This window comes from Cicer arietinum, chromosome 1 (genome assembly GCF_000331145.2).
Source record: "Cicer arietinum cultivar CDC Frontier isolate Library 1 chromosome 1, Cicar.CDCFrontier_v2.0, whole genome shotgun sequence".
Lineage (NCBI taxonomy): Eukaryota > Viridiplantae > Streptophyta > Magnoliopsida > Fabales > Fabaceae > Cicer > Cicer arietinum.
In genome coordinates, this window is record NC_021160.2 from 46,438,344 (window position 1) to 46,465,284 (window position 26,941).

At 28.6% G+C, this 26,941-nt stretch overlaps 2 protein-coding genes across 3 annotated transcripts; one reads left to right on the forward strand and one right to left on the reverse strand.

The window, feature by feature from the left end:
- Positions 1-509: 509 nt before the first annotated feature.
- On the forward strand, positions 510-15,043 carry LOC101498782 (cyclic nucleotide-gated ion channel 4). 2 transcript variants are annotated; one of them, XM_027334803.2, is made up of 8 exons: positions 510-1,272; positions 8,196-8,405; positions 11,045-11,364; positions 12,467-12,575; positions 12,859-13,095; positions 13,486-13,572; positions 13,686-13,901; positions 14,527-14,699. In XM_027334803.2, exons 1-8 carry the CDS (start codon positions 688-690, stop codon positions 14,551-14,553), a joined length of 1,791 nt encoding a protein of 596 aa, XP_027190604.1. In that variant the 5' UTR covers positions 510-687; the 3' UTR covers positions 14,554-14,699. The 2 variants fall into 2 exon arrangements, with proteins under 2 accessions (XP_027190604.1, XP_004487653.2); XM_004487596.4 differs by having other exon boundaries at positions 512-1,272; positions 13,686-13,951; positions 14,527-15,043.
- Positions 15,044-20,481: 5,438 nt separating this feature from the next.
- Positions 20,482-24,665, reverse strand: LOC101498443 (vesicle-associated protein 4-1). The gene is made up of 7 exons (XM_004487595.4): positions 24,250-24,665; positions 23,723-23,793; positions 22,647-22,728; positions 22,417-22,535; positions 21,147-21,224; positions 20,948-21,067; positions 20,482-20,846 (listed from the first exon to the last, which is right to left on the reverse strand). Exons 1-7 carry the CDS (start codon positions 24,449-24,451, stop codon positions 20,787-20,789), a joined length of 732 nt encoding a protein of 243 aa, XP_004487652.1. The 5' UTR covers positions 24,452-24,665; the 3' UTR covers positions 20,482-20,786.
- Between the last annotated feature and the right edge of the window lie 2,276 nt (positions 24,666-26,941).

The following is a 26,941-nucleotide window of genomic DNA, read 5'->3' on the forward strand; positions in this document are numbered from 1 at the left end:
AACTCAAACTCTTACAATTATAAAAGATGTTCTCACGAGACAATCTCATTGAATTTATTAAATATAAAACTAATTTATATTGATAATAAAATACTCTTAAACTTATAGATATTTTTATTTTAAAGAATCTTATGATAATTCATAAATTAAATATGCAGAAAATAGAGATATAATTAGTTCAAATTTTCGTCTTGACTTATTTTTTATAAAATTATATTTCTTTGAAGTGAATAAAGTGAGTAAATTCAACTTCTTTAAAAAATTATACTTCTTTGAAGTGAATAAAGTAGTAAATTCAACAAATCATTAGGTGTATATATGTATAACCAACTACATATAATAAATAATAATCATTAAATTATTCACTTTACTAATTGAAATTGTTGATTATATATGTGACAACTTGTTTGTGAAATAAATAAAAAAGAAAATTATGATAGGTGAAAAGTGAAAAATGTGAAACCTTCCAAATCTAGAGTGTACATTAGTGGAGTGAGAGTAGAGGCAGGGCAATGTCATTATCTTCCAAAAGCATCCATCCATCAATTTCCTTTCAAGTTTCTCTTAACAACCTCATTCTCACTTGCATGCACTCCTTCTCCCTTAATTCCCACTCCAATTATTCTGTCCATTAATTTCCTCTACATATACATCTTCAATACCCACTAAAAGCTTCAAAATTAATCAATGGCACCCGACCAACGCGCGATTAATTCACACATGCAACAACACTACTACTACAACAACACCGACAACGACAACGACAGCGACGACGACAACGAGGTTGTTAGCGACATCGACGATGATCTCACATACGAAGAAAGAAAAGGAGAAATAAAAACCAAAGACGACAACAACAACAATAACAATGATGTTTTCGGAGGTTCGCGGTTAAAAGAACGTTGTTCATTTTCATTGGGTCGGGTATTATTCGACCCGAGAGGAAAATGGGTTGAAGAATGGAACAGGGTATTTCTTTTGGTGTGTGCGATGGGATTATTTGTGGACCCATTATTTTTTTACGCGCTGTCAATAAGTGACACGTGTATGTGTTTGTTCGTAGACGGTTGGTTACTGGTTACCGTCACCGTTATCCGTTGCATGACGGACGCGTTACACCTCTGGAATATTTGGTTGCAGTTCTATATACACAGACGCTCCTCCTTTGGCTTCATTCATCATCATCGTCATCATACTTCACATGCTCTTCATTACTTCAAACACAACAAAGCTTTTCTGTTTGACATTTTTGTCCTCCTACCTCTTCCTCAGGTAATTCATTGTTACTATCTCATAAAATTATCATCATAAAATGAGACATATAACTAAGAGAAACATCACAAAATGAGACATATAACTAAGAGAAAAAGATGGTACACAGTCAATTAAATGAGACATATAGAATAGTTTATATTGATAGTCAATTAGTCATGAAACCCTATAATTAAATGTAAACTACTTTTACTAAAATAAAAATTTAAATGTTGTCCACTAATGATAAAGAAGATTTATGTGATAATATCAGAAATTCTGATTTATTAATGGCGTACAATTATGGTAGATATGTTATCGCTAAACTCAATTATGATATAGATATTTAATATTAGTTTTGTTTATTTATTTATTTAAGATAAGTATATATATATTCCATTCATCTTAAAATATAAATAAATATGAATAAAATAAAATTAATGTATTTGAACTTAATAGTATATATATATTTAAAAACTAAAGAACGAGAAATTATTAATTTAGGATCGTCTCCCAAGAAATTAATAGTTGAATGATTTTTATATTTTTGAAAAAGAATATTTTTTATTATTTAAAAAATTATAATAACTAAATGTTATTTATCAAAAATATCAGCGAAATAGTTTTTTTTTTTTGAATTTTAATTAATCGTAATAGTGAATATTAAATATTTTTTTATAGAAAAATTTAAAATTTAGTATAATGCTTCCAAAAAATAAAATTATATTTTTTTTATAAAATGATGTTTCTTAAAATATAAAAGTCGATAAATAACTCTTTAATTTATAAAAATAATCGTTAATTTATTAATTTAAAAGCTAATATACAAAAACCTTTCAATTTACGAATGTATCATATAAATTATAATGTCTCAATATATAATGTTGCTGTAAGTTATTTTAAATCAAGAAACAAAAATTACTCAAAAAGCATTTATGTTTTTTATTTTTTATTTTTAAATAACTAATATTAATAGTTGATTGTTAATTTTTATTAAAAAACAAGCGGAACTCAAATCTCTTTTCTCTCTCAAACCACAAAATTATCTTATGACTCACTCTAAAAGGAATTTATGTAACTATTTGTTTATTTGATAAGTTGCGATTAGCTTTTTTTTTATAAGTTGTGATTAGTTGTACCATATAATCTAAACAACTTTACTCTCACGAGACACAGTATAATATTTCTTTATTTCATTTTATTTTACTTTTAATTACTAGCTAGCATTAAATTTCTTTAGTTTTTCTTAAATGTACTGGACCATTTACTGTCATTGTGCCTAATTCTGATCTGCCAAGTGAAGCAGACGACAGCATGAAAACATCTTGTTTTTATACATGCAGACTGTGATGCTTACTATTACACATAAATAATAGATAGGATAAAACTGTTCTTAAATAAATGCTATTTTAATTGATAAAATATCAATATTATTTTAGTAGTATTTATTATCTCTTTTATAAAAAAAAAAGTTTAAATATAACTACAATTGCAATGGAATAAAGGAGTTGCACACTTAATTTATAGGGTACTTATATATTTATAATTTTTTTTTATATTAATTTAACATCTCATTTATTTTTTTTTACCACACCACTAACATACCATATTTATTACATCAATCTTTTTTTTTCTTTCTCAAAGTATATATAAGATGTAGGGGTTCAAAGTATATATAAGATGTAGGGGTGTTAATGGATATTTTTACTACTATAAATTAGTTTTACTCTTACATCCAACAAGATTATAATAAGTTGTAGTTATTTTTAAAATGCAATTGTAAAGTGGCTTAGGTGACAATATAACAAGTTTTTCATTAAATATGTTAGGTTAGGTTTTATAAGACAAAAGTCTGATGCACTTTGAAATTTTTAAGTTTGAATAGATACACTATCTATCAAAGGCTCATTTTTAAGACTCCTATTTCAAAAGTTTGACAAAGTTTAAAAATCTTTTTAAAAGTTTACTTTGCAATTTTATTTTACTAAAAGTACATCACTTAAACAATGAAGTTATTTTTTATATTGATATTGTTGTTAAAAATAGAGATCAATCAGTCACTAAACCAAGAATGTTCTTGGTTTTAGATCGAAGATTGATTGAATATAAAACGAAGATTGATCAGTCACTAAACAAATAACGTTTTTGGTTTTTGTAAAACGAAGATTGAAGCTTACAATGTCAAAATGAACACACATAATTGTTAACCCAGTTCATAGTTAAACTCCTACGTCTAGGGGACTGGATCCGACTTTGAATTACTACTAATATGAAATGAAATGATTACAATGTTTCTACACTCTTTTCAAAACTGCAACTTGTCTTATTGCTCTGCAGTCATCATTGCTTACTTTGACTTATATACTAGTTGGTTACAATTAGGAGCAACAAACAAAGTAGTTACAACTAATTAACTGAAAATTAACTACCTAAAATAGATTTTTTGTAAGTAACTATATCTCTAAAGTCTTTTATTTGAGTACTGCTTATTTACAAATCTCCACCTTTGTACCAAATGAGAAACTTCAGTTTGTAATTCTTCAAATTAGATTCTCTTAGTCCTTGATCTCAGTTTCTGGACTTGATTTGCAGCATATCCAAACAATGTTTGAATTTTCTAAGTGTGACAAGTTTTGTAAACATGTCAGCAGGATTATCACTTGTGTGCACCAAATAAATGGCACTTTGGTTGTCACAATTTATGCAAACAAATTCTTGTTTGACACCAAGTTTAGTGATCAATCCTTTCAACCAAATTCCTTATTTCAATGCTTCAACAAGGACAACCTTTGATTCACTCATACTGAACTTATTTAAGACCTTTTCGATGTAGCTCTCTTGGGAAATTATCAGTTTTCCTTGCTCTCCAAATCTGATGATTTCCATTCTAAGGATTCTCTTGACTGACTCTTAAATTTTTATTTTGTTTTATTTTATTTTTTTCATACTTTTAAATGCTATTAGCATGTCATCCATATATAATAGAAAATAAATGTATGTTGCTGATGATACTTGTTTGTAATACACACAACTATCAATATTACTTCTAACATAACATTGACTAAGCAGAAATGAATCAAACCTCAAATACCATTATCTTGGTGATTGCTTTAGCCCATAGAGTGACCTTTTTAGCAGCAGACCCAACCCTCATTTTCTTGAGTCCTAAAGCCATCTAGTTGTTGCATTAAGATTGTTTCACTTAGATCACCATGGAGAAATATTGTTTTGACATTCATCTGCTCTAGTTCGATGTCGACGTGTGCTACCATGGCTAGAATTATTCTTATAGATGCATGCTTGACTACAGGAGAAAAGATTAGCCTTGCTTTGAACCTGGGTGATTCAACTCCTGGAATTCCCTCATTCCTATTGAAGATTCACTTGCTGCCTACGATTCTAGAGTTGGCAGGCTTAGGTATGAGTTCCAAAGTGTTGTTCTTCCCCAGTGATTTCAGCTCATCAGTCATAGCTAAAATTCATTTGTCTATGTCTTGAGACCTGACAACTTCATTGTAGTTCCTGAGAACTTCTTGTATGATTTCTTCAACAGCATGTAATGCATAACTGACCATGTCTGCATAACCATATCTTTAAGGGGTTTTTGATATCCTTCTTTCTTTGTCCCTAATGAGGTTATAGTCATCTAATTCCTGTTCTGTTGGATTTTCATGGTTTGGAAACATAGCATGTTCAGTTGGGTTTGTATCAATTGTGTCTTGTTGAGCCTGTTGTTGTTCTGAAACCGATAACATTATTGGTTTCTGTTGTTCTTTCTCCTTTTCTGTAACTTGCTCCACCTCAAGATCAAACTTCTCAACTTCAATTTGATGTGAGCTTTTATTTGCAGCCTTGGTTAATGACTTATACAGATCATACTCATGAAACTTAACATGTTGATGATACATTTCCTATTTTCAGGACACTATATCCTATAACCTTTTACACCACTTGGATATCCAACAAAGTACTATTTTTTTGCTCTAGGAACTAGCTTCCCTTCATTTACATGATAACATGAAGCACACCCAAATACCTCTAGGTGATTGTAATTAGCAGCATGTCCAGTCCAAATTTCTTGAGGGGTTTTGTGTTTAATTGCTGTTGAAAGGCTCAGATTTATCAAATAACAAGTTGTGTGGACAACTTATCCCCAAAATTGTGCAAACATACCTGCATTTCACATAATGCATCTCATTCTTTCAAGCATTGTTCTATTCATTCTTTCAGCTAGGCCATTTTGATGAGGTGTGTGTCTTATAGTCCTATGCCATTTCACACCATGAGTTTTGCAATAACTAGTGAATTCCTCATTGCAGAATTCAAGACCATTGTTTGTCTTTAGAGTCTTAATCCTTTTGTCAGTTCTGTTCTCAACCATATACTTATAATTTTGAAGGTTTTGAATGCATCATCTTTGCTTTTCAACATATAAATCCATACTTTTCTACTATAGTATCAAGAAATATAATGAAATACTTGTTACCACCATGTGAAGCAATCTTTGTAGAGCCTCATAAATCACTATGAACATATACCATAATTCCTTTTGAGCAATGTTTATCTGTAGATAACTTGATCTTATGCATCTTTCCATACACACAATTCTCACAAAATTCAAGATCACTAATCTTGTCTCCACCTAGAATTCCTTGTATGTCTAGAACATGCCTTCCTTTTAGACTTACATGTCCCAACCTTTGATGCCACAAGCTGACTTTGCTTGATGCTTGTACTGCCACTACTGCCATTTATGTCATTGCTTGACCATTTAGAAGGTAGATACCATGATCCTTTGTTCCCTTTATGATTACCAGTGATCCTTTTACGACTTTTAAAGTGTCTTTCTCTGCTTTGTATGAACAACCAACTTCTTCCAGCATTCCTAGAGAAATTAAGTTTCTCTTCAGCTCTGGAACATGTCTGACCTTTGACAAAATCTTCATGATTCCATCTTCTAGTTGATTGAGCCAATTCCAACTACCTTGCAGGCTGATTTGTTCCATGTAATCACCTTGCATCCATCAGTTTCTTTGTAGTCAAGAAACCAATCTTTATTTGAGGTCATGTGAAATGAACATCCCGAGTCAAGCATCCACCCGTCATCCATGATTTCAGTTGAATTTTGCATAAGGACCTATGTGATTTCATATTCTTCAGAGGCTATAGATATATTTCCATAATCATCATCACTTTTTGACCCTTTCTTTCCTTTCCAATCTGGACATTCTTTCTTGAAATGCCCTTCTTTTCTTGCATTTGAAACACTTCACTTTAGACTTGTCCTTTTCTTTATTCTTGAACTTATTCTTCTGTTTTTGATTTTTCTTCCCTGCCCTGGCCTTGAAAAACAATCCCTCACCAATGCTTTCTTCTTTCCCATCTAACTTTCTCTTTAATTCTTTGGAGATTAGTGCAACTTGTATTTCTTCTAAGGAAAAAGAATCTCTACCATAAAGTAGTGTATCACACAAATTTTTAAGAGAGCTTGGTAATGAATTTATCAACAGTAGGGCATAATCCTCATCATTCAATTTTATATCAATATTTTCAAGATCTAAAACAATCTTATTAAACTCATCCATATGATCTTTAATTGACCTTCCATATTTCATCTTGAAAGTATATATCTTTTGTTTTAAGTATAAACGATTAGCTAATGATTTTGTCATGTATAAAGATTCTAACTTGAGCCAAATACCTGCTGCAGAGGTCTCCTTTGACACTTCCCTTAGAACCTTGTCTCCAAGACTCAAGATTAAAGCATTATGAGCCTTGTTCATGATATCCTTCTTCTCCTTTTCTATAAGTGTGGATGTCATATCTTTCTCTCCTCCTAGTGCTTTTGTCAAACCTTGATGAACCAACAACACTTTCATCTTGAGACGCCATAACCCAAAATCATTATTCCCATCAATTTTTTCAAGTACATACTTTGTTGATGCCATATTTTCTTTGAATCGAATAGCCAGTGCTCTTGATACCAGTTTTTGTTAAAAATGGAAATCAATCAATCACTAAACCAATAATGTTATTAGTTTCAGATTAAAGATTGATTGAATATAAAACAGAGATTCATTAGTCACTAGACCAAGAACATTCTTGGTTTCTGTAAAATGAAGATTGGAGTTTGCAATGTCAAAATGAGCACACACAATTGTTAACCCAATTCATAGTTAAACTCATACGCCTGAGGGATTGATTCTGACTTTGAATTATCACTAATATGAGATGAAATGATTACAATGTTTCTAAACTCTTTTCAGAACTGCAACTTGCCTTATTGCTCTGCAATCAACATTGCTTACTTTGACTTATATACTAGTTGGTTACAATTAGGAGCAACAAACAAAGTAGTTACAATACTTAATTGAAAACTAACTACCCAAAATAGATTGCTTGTAAGTAACTATATCTCCAAAGTCTTCTAATTGAATATCACTTATTTACAAATATCTTACATGACCTTTTAAAATTCTAACTTTATATATGCCATCTATTTAATTTTATTTTTTATAAGTTACCTCCGTTGGAGGTAATCCTATTCAAGACATGTCAGATATTAAATATAAGTACCTCTCAGCAGAAATTCAAACATATGTTTATCACATTGTGGAACTAACTCCTTTCGCTAGACCCAACTCTCACTAGTTCTTTAAATTTTACTTTATATAATATTTTTAAATATGTCAAAAAATTGATACAGATCAATATTTTTAAATGAGAAAAAATGTTAGCAATATTTATATTTAACGCAATACAAAGTTTATAACATTTCACACTCTCACTTTTGCTAACATTTGCATAGAATTAAGGTATTTCATTACTTAAAGCAAACGACCTAGAGGCATTGGTACTTCCATTTAGAGGACTCAAGGGTGCCCCTATTGGCATAAAACTATTGAACATTGATTAATGTATATTTGTTTCACTACGTTTTGCAGATTGTGTTATGGGTGACAATTCCATCACTATTGGAGAAAGGATCAATACCGCTGTTGATGACAATATTGTTGATCATGTTTTTGTTTCAATACCTTCCTAAAATTTATCACTCAGTTTGCTTTGTACGTCGCAATCTCTCTGGTTACACTTTCGGAACCGTTTGGTGGGGATTCGCTCTTAACATGATCGCTTATTTTGTCGCTTCCCATGTAAGTAAATATTCCATATTAACTTTTCTTATGTGCCTTTTATTAATCACTCATAAATTCCATTGTTTTTAGATTCGTTTATACTAATATTCCATCAAATTTAACCTATATACTTAAGCCATGTATGGCACGATTTTAAAAATTCTCTTATTAAAATTTTGAAATTCTTCCCTCTTTATCTTTCGAGAGTCACAATAGTCATATTATTTAATTGTATTGGTTATGACATTAGATGATCTCAATCCTTCCATCTATTTGTCTTATTTAATTGTATTGGTTTTGACATTAGATTATCTCAATCCCTCACATCTATTTGTCATAACCATGTGGTTCTTAAGAAATATGAGATGGTAATCATGAGTTGAGTAGGAACATAAATTAAGTTTGATAAAAAGTTGTTTTAGTAAGAATTTGAATTTAAATATTTTCAATTGATTTGAATATTCTCAATTGATTTTATCTAAGTGAAAAAAATAAATTGTATAATATTTGTAATTTAAGGAATCAAAATATCTAATATTTATAATTTAAGAGATTAAAATGAAACGAAAATAATTTGAGAGAGTAAAGTGTTTAATGTTTGTAACTTAAGAAATCAAAATAAAACAAATAAAACTTAAGATGTCAAAATAAAAACTAAAAATAATTTAAAAGATCAAAAGTGCAATTTAACTAAAAATTTTAAATATTCTCTTTTTTGTTATCTTCTTTTCTCTTGTTTGTGTTGTGAGAGCCATAGTTACAAAAACATCATTTTACTATATAAGAGGAAATGATCTAGCGAAAATGAGAGGATTTTAATCCAATAAAAAATGAAAGTTTATTTTATTTCTCTCATTTGGTCTTTTAAAGCTTAAACCTAAAAGTTGTTATTGACGCAACCTAACAAATATTTATTTGAAAGCAAAATTGAATAGAAAACAATAGTGTGTAGTGAAGAAGACTTAATTGCAGTTTTAATTTCTTTATTTTTATTAATTCTGTGAATTGGTCTCTCTATTTTAAAAGTTGGCAATTTTAGTTATACATTTAGATTTTTAAACTAAAAATATGATGATTTCACATATTTAAAAAAAACGTGATATATGAATTAACTATATAAAACCATTTAGATGTATTAGTTATTCATATGTTATTAATTAAATTACAAAAACAAAAAATTTGCGAAGTTGAAAATTATGTGTTTAGAGGGTTTTATTGCGATTTGATGAGTAATACTCATTCTACATCATCGTATTATATGTCATATTATTTAAAGTATGTCACATTATTATTTTTTATTTAAAAAATTAGATGAGAGACCAAATTATGTTCGATTTTATAATAGAGGGTCAATTTCAAGAATTGATAAAAATAAATGACTAAAACTATAACTAAAGTATATTTTCAATTTTTAAAATCTGTTATTTGGAATGCATGAAGAATTAGGATGTGAAAAATATAAATATTCATAACGTGTATATCTTATATATTTTAAATTACTAAACCTTCATTAATTATACAGATTGTACTGTAACAAACAAACAGAGATTGTATATATCTAAAATTCTAGTAACTGACATTGTCATGTTTATAACTTATATTCTCCATTGTAAAACATGGGTGGGGTTTGCTAACAAAAATATTCAAGCAATTGCCTAATCTAACTGACCCAAACAAATATTTTAATTTTAAGTTGAAATTGAATAATAAATAAAATCAATATTTCTATTATGTATACATTGAACCTGTTTATTTTTGGTTATTTGATATTGTGATTGTGTTTAGGATGTAAACAGGGTAGCGCGGCATGGGTAGATGAACATCCTTTGTGCATCTATCTCATATTTGTGCAGATATTTATCAACTAGGTTTTAAATATCCACAAATACATGTGAGGATTAATAAATGTAAATGATATAAAACAAACTTTTAAATTATATATATTATGAAATTAACTTTAATTCTTTTATTATTGTAAATGAGACGCTATAATCCTTTGAAAAAAATAGAGACTTTAATTTTTGGTAAGTATAAGTCTAAAATTACTTTTGAATATCTCTAACAGGAGTCGAATACATTCGTCCTCCGGTGTATAGTTATCTAAAATTCAAATTTTGGCGAGTTCTTAGAGTTGTGCCATCACGGTTATGTCAAGAAAAAATAGTACTTTTATAATTTAATAATAATAAAGTTATAACCGATACCTTTTTTATTAAAATTTATTATTATTTTTTATTAATTTATGACTGTTAACTTCTTTTTAATTTATTAATAATAATAATTGTATGACCAGTACATTTTTTTTTAAATTTTTATTATTGTTATAAAAATTTAAGTTCAATTTTATTTTAAATTTAAATTAAAATAACTTATAAAAATATTAATGAAAATATTTGAATTAATATTTTAAGTTGTAATAAAATTAAATATAAATATAAATAAAATATTAATAAATTAAAATTGTGTGCCCTATTTAATGAACCGATATTAAGTTCACCGTTGTAGTAAAGAATGAATGAGTTGTTTTAAGATGATATGACACAATAGACCCTATTTAATAAATTCATGTTATCTTAATTAATATATTTTAGTAATTTTACTTTAACGGAAATTCATTTATTTTATCCGTAAATATTGTGTAATATATGGTAAAACAGGCAGCAGGGGCATGTTGGTATTTGTTGGGACTTCAAAGGGCAGCAAAGTGTCTAGAAGAGCAATGTGTGAATACATCAGGTTGTGGTATGAGAACATTGTGTTGCAAAGAACCTATATACTATGGAAGCAATAGCATGGTGAAGAAATTAGAGAGAACAAGGTTGGTATGGGCACAGAACAGAGAAGCAAGGTCTACATGCTTAACTAGTGCTGATAACTATGATTATGGAGTTTATGAATGGAGTGTTCAACTTGTAACAAATGATAGCCGATTGGAAAAAATACTCCTCCCTATCTTTTGGGGTCTAATGACTCTAAGGTATTATTTTCTCATCACATGATTTATTCTTTAAATTAACATAATAAAATTTGAAAATAAGTACTCTTTCTATTCAAAAATTTATTATTTAATTTATTTATCTATTTTATCTTATATCTAAGATCGGAGGAAGTATAATGTAGTTTTTTTTGTTGTTGAAAATTTTAGTGTAAATAGTGAATTTGTCGAAATCACAATAGTTCAATGTGATTTTAGCAAATTCACCGTAATACTAAACATCTACTAATTATACTTTTTTTATCCTTAAGTTATAAATTTTACACGCTTTGGCCGTTTAAGTTTTTTTTGTTTTATTTTTGTCTCTTAACTTATAAACAATAAAAACTATGGTCCCTTAAAGTTATTAATTTTAGACACTTTCATTGTTTTAACTAAAACTTTTAGTCACTTATATAAAGACCAAAATGTTTAATGTTCGTAACTTGATCAAAATATTTATGTTTATAACTTAACAGACTAAAATAAATGGAAAAAATTTGAGACACAAAAGTGTCAAACACCTATAATTTTAGAGATCGAAATCGAATAAAAAAGAAAAAAATTAAGATACCCAAATGAAATCTAAAAACAATTTAAAGGACTAAATATGTAATTTAGTCCATATATTCATCTTATAGTTTTCATTATTATGTTGTGCTAGTTAAACAAAAAGTCTAATTTTACGACATCGTGTTTTGAGTTCAAACTCAAAACTACAAAATTATGAATGAGTTTATGATAGTATTTATCATCTCATCTACGAATAAAAGAAATGTCTAAGATATAATAATAATAATAATAATAATAATAATAATAATAATAATAATAATAATAATAATAATAATAATAATAATAATAAATTAATAAAATTTCCGGTTACCATTATTTTAATATTATTTTACATTTTTATTAGTTTGCATGCTACTTATAAGGATCTTATCAAGTCTTATAAATGAAAAATAAAAACTTTATTTGCTTGAAATGAATCCCTTGTACCCAATTGGAATTCATGACATTAGGAATATATAGTAACAAAACTTTGTAATAAAAAAATTCATGCATTATTAATTATTAGCTACTATTATTTTATGTGATCTACCAGCACATTTGGGAACCTCCAGAGCACAACGGAAAGGATGGAAGTGGTTTTCAACATTATTGTATTGACTAGTGGCCTCCTTCTAGTCACTATGCTAATTGGAAACATCAAGGTACATAACAATAGTAACCACTTTTTTAATTTGGGGTCACATATACATATATAGCAAAAATAACTATTAGTTTATTACTTGTGTACCTATATACACACCATTTTGTTTAGGAAGATTAGTTCTATTATGGTAACATCAATAATTTTGTGTTTAAAGTTGTGGTTACACCATAAATTTTGCTAGTTATAAAATGTAATTAACGTAGTCTTATTGTCGAAATAACATTATAGAGATTTCTAAAACCTTATCATTACATTTGATTTTTTGTGTGTGACGAATGTAGGTATTTTTACATGCTACAACATCAAAGAAGCAAGTGATGAGATTGAAGATGACAAACATTGAATGGTGGATGAGGAAAAGACAGCTGCCACAAGGGCTCCGACAACGTGTGCGTAACTACGAGCGACAACGTTGGGCTGCTATGCGTGGTGTTGATGAATGTCAGTTGATAAAAAATCTCCCCGAGGGTTTGAGAAGGGACATCAAGTACCATCTTTGTTTGGGTTTGGTGAGACAGGTAATTAACTAGTAAGTAAATTATATAATTTAATTTCTTAAGTCACAATGTGTAATTGACTAAAAAATATCCAAAGCTACTCAATAAGAAATTTATTGATCAATTAGATAAGAAAATACTTATTGAAATTTTGATTCAGTAACATTTAATAACTAAGTAATCAATATTCTCAAAAGTTTTTAAATAATTGAACGATTCAAACATGTATTTTATACGTCCAAATTGATTAATTCAAACACATATTTAAGACTTTTGATAATATTAAAGTGTGAGACAAGAAATTAACCTGAATAAAGAGAACAAATGGCTCAAATTCAAACATAAAAGTGGCTCAAATTCAAACATAAAGGAGAAACATTTGTGATGTCAATGCATCAACATTTTGTACAGGTGCCACTATTTCAACACATGGATGAATTGGTGCTAGAGAACATTTGTGACCGTGTGAAGTCCCTTGTATTTACAAAGGGAGAAACAGTAAGCTCTAAATTACATAGCATAATACTTTATAAATTTATACATTATGCAATTTATTATTTGTTAATTAACTAAAACAATGAACTATGTATGTTTAATTATGTTAAATACAGTTAACTAGAGAGGGAGACCCAGTTCAAAGAATGTTATTTGTGGTAAGGGGTCACCTTCAAAGTAGCCAAGTCCTAAGAGATGGAGTAAAAAGTTGTTGCATGTTAGGTCCAGGAAATTTTAGTGGAGATGAGCTTCTATCATGGTGTTTAAGAAGACCTTTTATAGAACGTCTTCCAACTTCATCAACAACTTTGGTCACACTTGAAACCACTGAGGTATTTGGGCTTGATGCAGAGGATGTTAAGTATGTGACACAACATTTTAGGTACAAATACATTTTTAAGTTAAATTTTTTTTAATCTCTATAAAATTATAATTGTTTTTAATGTATAAAAAAAAGTTACATTTTTAGTTTTTACAAAATTATTCTGCAAACTATTTTAGTCTTTGTTGAAAAATAACCTTCAATTTTTAAATTTTTAAATAATTTTTTACAATTATATTTATAACATTATTAAAAGTTTATTCAAAAATTTAGGATTTTTTAATTTAGAAAGAATTGAATATAAATTTTTTAAATGTCATATGTTCAAGATAAAAGTAATGAAAATATAAATTTAAAACTCATTTTTTGTGAAGATTTTTTTTATAGTTTCACAAATATACTTAAAAAAAATCATTCAAAAATACATGTTGATATTCTAACATAGATTAACACTGTTTATGTGATAATTTTATATAGACTACAAAATATAATTTTATTTATATAAACTAAAAATAAAATTTTAAAATTTTACTAGACTAAAAATTTATTTAGTTCTATATTTTTTTATAACTATATTATTGATGTGAAATATCTACCAAATTTATCAATGACTCAATTATCAAATTGGATTTTAGGTACACATTTGTAAAGGAAAATGTTAGGAGAAGTGTTAGATATTACTCACCTGGTTGGAGAACTTGGGCTGCTGTGGCAATTCAATTGGCTTGGAGAAGGTCCAAACATAGGTTGACTTTGACTTCTTTGTCTTTTATTATGCCTCGTAGGCCATTATCAAGGTCAACTTCCTTGGAAGAGGATAGGCTTCGCCTTTATACAGCTCTATTAACCTCACCAAAGCCTAATCAGGATGATTTTGACTCTTCATAACATCATGTTTGTTGAAAATGAATTATAGTTTGAATTCACCTTTATATTCATAGTACCGCTTTTCAATTATGCTATAAAGCTACAAATTATAGTTTTCATGTAAATGTGAATTTCAAATGTGATTCTGAAGTTTTCCAAACATATTCTTAGTGTAGATCGCGTAGTATGTTGTTTATGTAGATTTTGAATTAATTACACTTTTGATATTTATTTTGACTATAGGTGAGTTTTATCTTACAATCTAAGGGTTTGTTTACTTGTGTTTTTTCGATTTTAGTTTAAAAATTATCATTATTACCTTTTTTTATATATAGTTTTGTTTTTCATTTATTTTTTTTATAAAAAAAAAGCAGTTTTGTAAAACGGCTATCCAAAACAAGCCAACTAAATTAAACAAGTTTTTTCTTTCTAAATATTTGAAAATTAAAAAGTGTTTTTAAGAAAAGAATCCCTTATAAAACTAATATGCACCAATTTCAATTTCGAAAAGGAAAAAAAAGTGAAATCTTTTATTTATATATATATAAAATTGAGAGAGTAAAGATATCAATGATTATATCATCTCAAAAGGCAAAGATTAAACAAAATTTTCCAAATTTTAAAGATATTCCACAATTATTTTTATAACGAATCACAAATTTGAAACCAAGTTAATTCCTAACAAAACATAATATAAATTTTAGTTTCACATAATCCACCATGGCATGTCAACATGTCACCACGCTACCAACATGCCATTTGATTAAATTTAAAATAATTTTAGTCTATGACAATATTTTAAAAAGACACTTCAACTCTTCTATCTAATTTTTTAATAACATCAACCAACATTTTAGTCCCTAACATTATTCTTAAAGGGTCATTTTAACCCCCTTTTATCTCATTATTATGCATTACATGTAAATATTCAAAGATAATGAGAGATAGATTGAAAATGTGATCCATAATTTCTATTGGCTATATAAAACTCATGTAAAAAGAATGATAAGTCTAAAACTCCATTAAAGAAAAGACGAAAGTTATACATTCATATTTTTCAACTAGGGTATCAAAATCAAATCCACCTAAAATTAAGGAAAAAGACTAATAGGGCCTAAAAATAAAATAAATGGCCCAAATTAAAGAAAAGATAAAATTGATAAAACAAAAACACATAAATGAAGATCCAACTTGTTTAGAGAGATAAAAAAGAAGGTGAGTGGAGTTGTTTCGAGAGAACATCAACAATTTGAGCATTGAATAGAATGGGAAGTAAACTAATTAATCTATCTTGAATATTCTCATAGATGATATGACAATCAATATCAATGTATTTTGTTTGTTTGTGAAAGATAGAGTTGTGAGCAAGATGAATAGTCGACTTTTTATCACAATAGACATTGATAGGTTTAGAAAACTGAATCTGTAAATCTTTGAAGAGGAAATGTAACCATTGAAGTTCACAAGCCAAGTAGGCCATGGCACAATACTCGACTTTAGAGCAAGAGTATGGGACGATTGACTCCTTCTTAGAATTCAAAAGATGATGAGTTCATAGAAGAAAACACAAAAATCAAAGACAAGTATGTAGCTGGTTGGGCATGTGGCACAATCAAAATATGCAAAACAAAGAGATGCAAAACTTTTAAATATTGCATAATGTGTATGGCATCTTTGTAGTGAATTTTTTCCGGATGTAAAACAAATTAACAAAGTTTTCAGACATCAAAGGTATATTTGTTGTGGCCAAATTCCTAATTATTATTTTGAAGATAGTCAAACAGTTAATTAAATTGTTAATTATGATTTTAATCATATTATTTATTAACTTGTGTTTTTTAGTGATTTATTAAAATGTAGGAAATCAAGCATAAGTTTGCATATTCATTCAAAAATCACATGGTCTCATATCATGCTTTATCAAGACAAAAATCTACTTTTGTAAAATCAAATAGTTTTTGAAGAATCTTCAAAATGAATGATTGAAGAATGTGCAAAAGAATATTATGGTTGTCCTTTATAAAAGATAGAGTCAAGACATATCATTTTGGAAAGTCCATACTATAAGCTAAGAATGTCAAAATCGCAGATAAGGCTGCTAAGATTAGATGAACAATTAAGAGACTCAAATTGAAGGCCCAAATAATTAAAATAGTCTCCAAATGGATCTTCAGATTGATGAGCTGTGAACAATGATAAAATGACACGAATGCATTGTACTAGCATTGTTATGTAGAAAGCTATGCATGCTTCTGATCAAACACAGTACCAACTGACTTTTCACAACTCATTCTCACACTTGTTCACGTTTTCCTTCAGATTCAAAGCAAAAATGTTATGGGATTAGTCAAGAATGTTTTGGACAGTAATATAAACATGTGTTTAATATGTTTAAATCAGATTTGACACTTGGCTAATGTGTCTAACGACTATATTCAACTTTATTTGAATTTCAAGCCTCTCTTCATCTATAAAACAAAGGCAATCAAAAGTCAAACGTAAGAGTTTCCAAAGCAATCAATATGCACTTGATCATTGATAACTCAAGTTCAAAAGCTTTTCTTAAGAAAAACACCACTTTTCTAATTATATTCATGGATCATGTTATTGAGTTATTGTTGTTAATCATCTTTCATAGATCATCTTACTGAGTTATTTAGATTGAGTGTGTTGTAAAAATCATTTATAATTTGAAAGGTACTTGTAAAAACCTTTTTAGATTGATAGGTGACTGTAGAAATTCCTTTCAAGATTGAAAGTTGAATGTTATAACCGATCGAGGTGTGATCAAGAAAGATAGTGCAAGACAGAACGTTATGGTACATTAGTGAAAAATATCACAGATTGTGAAGACTGGAAGTAGCTCACCATGGGTGAACTAGGATACATCTTTGTGTGATTTTCTTATCATTTCTCTGTATTTATCTTGTACTCACTAATCACATTTCACTTGTTTATAAACTAATCCGTTTTTTTAAACTAACACATCCAAAATATTCTGGAGATTAACTTATTTCAATCAAAATTGCTCGAGTTAATTACAACTAAATGCATGAATTAATTTTTTAAAATGGATCATAATTCAAACCTTCATTTCTTATAATTGATATTGTTAAATATCCAATTTAGTAATAGTTAAATTAATTAAATGACTAATAAATATCTGGAAGAAGTTTCATGAGGATAAACATTAAAAGAATCGTTATACAAATTTAAAGAAGTATTATAAAGAGTGAGAAAATGTTTAAAAACATGATTACCATTATCCTCAAGAATTTCTAAATAATATTGATCTTTATTGATGAGAATACCCTTAGAATTTCTAGTAATTTTAGAACTAAGGAAATATCTAAGATTTCCGAGGTCCTTTATTTTAAAATTTTGGTCCACACTAATTATGTTTGGAGTTTTCACACTAATAAGTATTTATAAACATTGTATTTTATTCATCAAACCGTCAAATTAAAAGTTATAATTGATTATATCATCTCCACAAAGTTTTGTAAGAATTTAAAAATATTTTATAATTCATTAAATAACCTCAAATTATCATATAAGACTTTTCTCAAAATAAATCCGATTACAAAGCTACAAAAAATTTTAAATATCTAAAATATTGTGTGTTTGATCATATGAAACCCAAATTCTTTAAAATTGGAGATATATATATGTTGGATATGTATCAAATACCGATACTCCATAGACATTCGTAAATATGTACCTTATAAGTATCAGAATTATTATTTTTATATTTTAAAAAAAATATTTTATTAGATACTTTTGAAATACTTGCAGATACACACAAATATGTATCTTAGAAAATACAAAGAGAATAAAAAAAAAAAGGTGAGTCAATTTGTGAGATATCAATGATCAATATAAATTATCGATTTTAAGATGACGTAGGACATCTAAATTGACAAAATGGTCTCTTGATGAAGCAAACATAGAGATTATATTTTTTTATAGACGATGGTAATGTGAGAAAATAAGAACTGTAACACAATTTGTTGGGATGTTTGGGAGAGCTTCATGAGCAACAATGAGCTAATTAAAGACCATGACCACCAAACGACATAGAATTCAAATCTTCACTCAAAGCCTTAAGATATTAGAAAGTTATATATCCTTCACTAGTTGATACTTAGTAGATGAAAGCCAAACTACTCACACTTAAATTTCAGTTATTTCTAACTTAATTTACTTAACAAGAACATTGAAATCATGTTTCGACATGAATAAACATTATATAAAGTTTCAATTAAAAAAATGATACGTTGAAGTGCTAAATGTGATGACAAGGTTAAAGTGCAGCGTGCCTATTTTAGTGATCCATGTAATTGATCATCAGTGTCTTACTTCAATGACAATTTCAAAGGTGAATTGGATTTGGCATCAAGGGTATGGACATCTGAATTTTAGAAGCTTGTGCATGCTGAATGTGAAGAGACTGGTGCATGGCTTGCCTCAAATTAAAGTGCCAAAACAAGTGTGTGAAGAATGATGTAAAGCAAAACAAGCTAGGAAACCATTCAACAATGAAGTGCAGGTCAAGTTAAAACAAAAGCTGGAAATTGTGCATTCAGATGTGTGTGGTCCTTTTGAAGTTAAATCTCTTAGAGGAAACTGCTATTTTTTTAACTTTTATAGATGAGTATACTAGATACATGTCGATCTACCTAGTTATTAAGAAAAGTGGAGTGTTCAATGTTTTTCAAGAAGTTTAAATTGCTTTTTGAAAAACAAAGTGGATATTGTATTAAGAAATTAAGAGTAGATGGTGGATGAGAGTATAATTCCCCTAAATTTGTGCAATTTTTTGAGAAAGATGGAATTGAACATGAGGTGATTCCACTGTAAGATGAGACCATCCAGCTCAATTAAATAATGTTAAAAGGGTGTTTTATGGATTAAAGGAAGTTGTTTTGTCCCCCTTTACAAGTGCATGAATAAATATCAGTTTTATGAGCTTAAACATGCTTTAAGAGATAGTCAACCCATTAATATTTTAACATGATTTTTATTATCAATTATTTTTAATCAACAGCTTGGAAATACTTAATTTCATCTACAAAATTAATTATTTTTCTACTTAAGAAACGTTAAGGTGACATTTTCTAACATACTCTTTCAAACACACTGAGATATGTGAAGTCAAATCATCCCATATTTATATTTCTTTACCTACTAATAGAAGTCAAATCACACTATTTTAAGTTTTGTTAGAAGAGAAATTGGGAAGAGATAGTTTTGGACAATTATGTGAGAAGAAGATGTGAAGTTTTTGTTTTACCAAAAGAAGATGTAAAGTTAAAATCCATCCAAATAATAGTTATTAAAAAAATAAAATACTCTATTATGCTATTAAAAAAATGGAATCACATGACTTCACATAAATGAGTGTTTTAAAAGAGTGTTACAGGGTGTGAACCTAGCATTCCTCTTGTTCACTTAGAATAACTAGATCCAATAATAGGGGCTTTGAGTTAAAAGAAATTGATGGAATTTCCAACTGGTAATCCACGATTTCTATTCTTGGAAAAGTAACATGATCTAAATTTGACCAAGCAGAATACTGAATATCATCCAGCTTTTAAATGGCACTTTAACAGTCATGTAAATGGTGGAAAGGGGGAAGGAGTTCATTTCATCCAGAAGTTTTCGGTACACAAGTCGATGATTATGTATATGTTTGATCATAACAAAGATACACAACAAAAAAATGATACAATCATGAATAATCATTAATTAAACATTATTTAACAAGGATGTCAGTGAAGACTAGCATTTATTTTACAAACAAGCAAACTCTACTATATACAGGTATGACTGTTCCTCCAAAGAACAAGAATTTTGACAATTATATCAACAGACTATGTTATACCAAACTCCTAATAGGCTCCCAATCAATTTCCCCAGCACTTCTCTTGAATTGCATCCAAGGTTGATGGCAAAAAAGTTGACATAATTAGCATCTTGATTTATCTTCATCTGAAGGAAAGCACTAGCTGGAAGAACAAAATGCATTTTACACTGAATCTACTGCTTGAACTTGCTGCCGGGCCAGGTACTTTTCCCGTCTTTCTTTCTATAAACATTAGGGGTCAGTTTAGGACTTTTAAGTATTAAAACTTATATTAAACTGAAAACATTGAAATGAACAAATAAAACCCTAAACGTTTTACATACCCATTCATCAATGACAAGACCTTCAGCAACTGCTCGAGGACCTGTCTCCGCAGGAGGCTTCTTCCGAGTTTCAAGTGCAGTATCAGCTTCAGCCAACTGTCTTTTCAGTTTTTCCAACGCCTAAAAACACCACATTGCCTTTATTAGACATCAAACCTATAGAACTTTACTAAGACAATTTGCAGAATATTTGACTCACAGAACTTGGCCGTTCTGGATCTAAAAACACAACCCCCAAGATTCGTTCCACTGTAACTAGATCCTTTTGTTCATCAAACTGCATGAAAGAATGCCAAAGACCAAACCATTTTTAGCATTAATTAATCACTCACCATGAAAATATTGTCAAGAGCATGAATAAATAAAACAAGTGATAATCAATGGATACAACCATGAAATATCATGTACACAGTTATTTATGAAACAAAATTCTTATACAGAATATGGAGTTCTGTTTTCTTGGCATATATTAATGTTGTAGGTCAAATATGAAGCAAAAATACATGAATTAGCAAATAAGTGTGTATTTTCTCATCTTTGAATTTCATGTACTAGTCCACTGTTTCTCCTCCTTTGGTCTCTGCCTTTATTATCTACCTGTACTTTGAGTTTTTTAAATTCCCTTGAACCATAAAAAGGTAATTAAAAAGATCATTCATGATAAAACTGGGTGATAATGAGGCAATTCATCCAATATAATATCACAGTTAAGTCCAAGAAACAATCTGTTGAAAACAGCCAACAAATATAAACTACCCAACTCAATGCCTGAGCATTATGACTTCTCCAAATTTCCCAAAGAATGCTAGCTACCACTTATAAAAAGCAGGCCGGTACTACAATGCAACCCCAAGTTTTGTTTCAATTGTTGCTACAGTAAAGAAAAAGAATTTCATGCTTCATGCATGGCCTTAAGGATGAGAGCTACACAGTTTGAGATTTTGAGCCGTCAAATGATAATATAGCTAATATTAAACTGAACTCTTTTAAACAATAAATTATTATGTGTTAGTACTAGGTTTGGACCTTAGAACAAAAAATGGGCCAATTGGTGAATTGGTTACAATTTGCTTATGTGGCAAATTTGTTAAGAGAGTAAACTGAACTATATTAAGGAGAAGGGTAGCAAGGGGAGAGCATTGAGTACATTTCAGTTAGAAACCTTATGGTTAGAGCAGAGAGAGAAATGTCTCTACAGTATATGCTGTAAGTGTTGTGACTTGTTGTAGCTATATTATTATGATATTAAAAGAAATAAACCCACTATAAATTTGCTTTCTCCTTTTGGCTGCTAGGCAATCCAGGTTCGATGTGACGATATGAATTTACTGGTTTTAGCAGCTATTACTCAATTTTCTTTTTTTAGCTTATGGTTCACATATTAGCCAACAGAAAGCACAAATGAGCCTATTCTTTCCCTGACCCTGTATCTCATCAAATACAACATATATCAGAAGTACCAGACTTACCAGCTCAGGCACATAGTCTACCCCTTCATTCACTTTGAGACTCATGATTTTGAACTTGACCCTGTTCTTCTGGTCTGACAACTTTTCATTGTTTTCAGGTTGTTCCACAAACTTAAACACTGAACACCACATTTGAAAAGGAATATTATTTATATAATGCAAAAACAAAAAACTAACAAGATATAGATAATGAACAAAATTTTCAATAAACAATTTATTGAAAAAATTACCGGTTGCAATCAAGCTTTCTCCAGGAGCAAGAATACCACCAGGAGGTCGCATGTAACAACTTTTTGGTGCCGTAGTTTGAAACTGAAACAACAAAAGCAAAGTTACTAAAGAAGTCAACCAGGCATGTGCAATGAACTAACCATACACAAGGTATTCAATCAACCATAACAATTAGTGTATTACTGTATTCATTTTTCATCACACTCACATCAAAACATATATATAAAAATGAAAATAATTTTTTTTCACTGCACTATTAAATTAACATGGCAAGACAAACCCCCAAGATGTTTCTTCTTTAGGAACAAATAAATATAGTAGTAGTAGTAGTAGTAGAAGAATAAAACAATTGGTACATCATACATGGCATAAATAAATCCTATATTTAAATTAATTAAACCATATCCTCATGCTACTATACAGTGTTCATGCATCTTTTTTTATCAACAAATATTAGTGTTAAAATAGTGGATAAGCTAACTAATAGTGGTTGAGCTTATAATAGATAACAGATAAGCTAACTGATATAGAATAACTGATAAATTAACCGATTTAATTTGAAGTGCTTGGTAGAATTAGCAGTTGAACTAATTGAAAAGTATAAAATGACATATAAAATATATTTATAATTAATATTTTAAAAAAGTTCAATTACGATAATGAGGGTAAAAGTGGAAGTAAAAATGAAATGTTATAAGCTATAAGCTAAAATACTATTTTATTTTTTTTGTCTTAGAAGAGATGGTAAATTTCACCATAATTAACTCACAACTGTGAGGTCTCGAATTCGAACCCGAGACAAAACGTTCAACCTAGCAATAACGGCATTTGTAAGTTGAGCTAAGAAGAAAACGTTATAAGCTTATAAAAAAACGTTATAAGCTTAGGAAGAAAAGAAAAAACAGTTACCAAACACATCTATTAACTTAAACCCTACTAGCTGTCTGGTATAAGCTTATTTATTGGTCTTGCCAAAAAGACCCTCCTTTAAACCCTTAGCTCAAATTAGTTGAACAAAACCACACTAATTTTAACTAACAAAATAAGAGACACATGAATCCACAGAAACCAATACCTTAAAAGCAACACAAGACTTGCTACTGTTTTTTAATCGAACAGCACTTCTAACCTGCTTACCAGGTTCATCTACAAAACAAAAAATTTAGTGTTAATTAACCAGTAAACAAACAAACACAACACACACACACTCAAGTCATGTGCTTATCCCAAAATTTTCTCTTAAAAAAATAACAAATGTTTCTAAAACTAGTAACTTCTCAAAAAGAAGAAAATCCTCGTTTATGTTATCATTCACACACGTGACAGAGTAATTAACTAATACTTTTTTAAAAAAAGTTAAAAACTTTTTCTTGCAAATAATAAGTGAAATTAAAAAATAAAAATTAAATTGCGAAATTGAGAAAGAGCACCTCAATTTGAAATCAGAAGAACTGAATTTGAATTCGGAGCACTTCAATTCACTCAAAAAAAAATCAAAAAAATTGAGAAAAATCAAAATCAGAAGAAAAAAAAAAAGAAAAACAAAAACAGAGAAATGCAGAAGAATCGTGAATAAGAAATTGAGATTGAGAATATAGTTACATGGAAAGTAGAGATGATTGGAAGGGTCGAGACGGAGTCTACGCCGATGAGGTAACAACGACCTTGCGACAGACGACACCGTTTTAGAGGACTTTTGAGCGTTTCCTTCGTTTTGATTATGTGCGTTTCCGGAACTCCAAAAGGGACAGAGACGGAAGAGGTTTGCGTCGGAGGTCGGTTTCTGGTGGCAGGCGATGGCCATGGTGTAGCCGGAAAGCGATGCGAGTTAGGGCACAGATAAGAAGTGGAATTGAATTTCAAATTTGAATAAAAGAGAGAGAGAAAACGCAGCGTTTTTGGTATTGGATTGAATAAAAACTTTTTGGCGAGCGAATGAAATGAATGTTAGAGAAGAAGGGAAGAGTAAGAGAATGCAGTTATTTTGTTTATGTTAAGCAACGACTTTTGTTAGAACGTGTCTCCTTCAGGTAGCGTTTTATTTAATGCACACGCTCCTACTCATTTATTAATTAAAATATTTAATCGAATTTTCTACCAAAAAATAGAATAAATCGAATATATAGCTCTGACAGATGCAAGGGAATTACTTAACAGATCCTTTAGCAAAAAATTGAGATATGCATCAAATTGTGATTATTTTTATATTGTGATTACAAGGTGGATATACATTAATTTTTATTGAATTATTCTCACAATACATTCCATTTTTTTATAAATGATACCGCATACCATTATCCACTACCCTTTGATTTTGAATATAAAAGAAAAATTATATCCCTTCTCTTTGCACTCATGGTATCCTCTTTCTTTTTAAATTTTCTTAAGTAAAAAGAAATTAAAAAATAATTTTTTTACATTATTTAAACAATATATTTAAAGCTCTAATTAATAAAGTTATTTTTAAAAAATATTGATGTTTAAATACTACACCTTTTAATAAATTTTTTACTTAACTTCTGAATTAATCTATCAGTCATGTTAATAAGTGCTATTAGAATAGTTGTTAAGAATAAAAAGAAATAATAAATTTTCAATAAAAAAATTAATTTTCTGTAATTTTAAAGTTTGAATTATATAATTGTTAATACGTTTTTATATATTTTTATAAGTATCTCAAAGATACTTATTAGCATTTTCTGAATTTTAAGACTTTAAAAAAAAATAGATAGCTAAATCTATACAATATCTTTGGACAGTTAAGTTTATACAACTTCTAATAAATGATGGTTCTTTTATTTTTTTTAATATAAAATATATATTAAAATATAAATTTAATTCTCCAAAGTTCTGCTTCCAAAAATCTAACTTGCAAATAGATTATTAATTTATTCAACTGTGTGGAATTGGTAAATGATATAAAACATGAACATGACGGTGAAAAATTACAAATGTATATGTAGCATTAGGTCAATAATATATCTTGACTTTGAAAAAAAGTATTATTTAGATCATTAATTATTTTTTTTTCTTAACTTTTAATCATTTAAATAAAACATATATTTGAAAAAAGGAATGTAGTCTGTAAGTGAAAACTAATTTTATACTGGTATTTAATTAAAATTGACTAATTGATAGTGTTTTTTTAAGAAAAATTATTATAATACATACATGATAGAATGATTGATCATTATTAAATCTGTAAAATTACTTTATATACAGAATCTTTGCACTCTAATTATTTTCTTTCAAAACATAATTTTTAGTGTGAAACTATTTTGTCTTTATTGTTTTTATAAATATCAATGATCAATTTAATTGATACATAAAAGTGGTTAAATTAGATAGTTCAAGTTTCTTTTAACGATACTAAATATATTAGATTTAAATATAATCTTAAAAATACAATAATTTTAAATATCTTAAGAAAAAAATTTGTTATCTATTATAATCATACTCAACACAAATAATTAATTTTTATAATATTATGATAATAATTTCTAATATAATATATATATATGAATAATATTTTATAATATCTCTCATATGGTATTATCTACAAAGGAGGAGAAAATATAAAAATTAATCATACATCATGATAACGATAAGTTTTGAATATGAAAATATCTTATTGTTGTAGATAGATAGGAAGGAAATGAGGGAGTTGGGATTGATTAATTGAAGCCTTGAAGGGTAAGGGCATTAATGATAGGAGATTAAGTTAGGTGTGGCTTGATATTGGAAACATTAACAGATGTGGTGTAGGTTTGTTGGTGTAGGTTTGATGTTAGTTGGGAAATTGATTATGGGAATTATTATGACATTCCTCAGCTTTCTTACAACCAAGGATTGTTATCCCTATTCTTTCTCCTTTCTAGTAGTTAGTGTTCTCTCAATGGACTTTCACCCTTTTTGTTCCCACTTAATTAATATAACGGTTATGTTGTGATTATAACTCCACTTGTCATCCAGACGCAACTACCACTGTTATTTAATTGTCAAAAAAATTTACTATTGTTATTTTCAGTTTTATTTCTACCAAATACTATATGATTTGGATTTGGATGTTTCAAGTGGATGGGCTAGTTGTAATAGTCTTTTTCGTCAGCCTAATGGTTTTAAGCCCAATTAATCAGAGGTGTCTTTCTTCTTCCTTTTTTTTTAAAAAAAAAAAACAGAGAGAGAATCTTTATTTTTATAGTAAAAAGAAAAGTTATGATTAATTCTTTAACAAAACAAATGTCTTACACAATGCTCACTTAAAAAAGAGAGAAGCTATTTAGTTGGCCCCAAC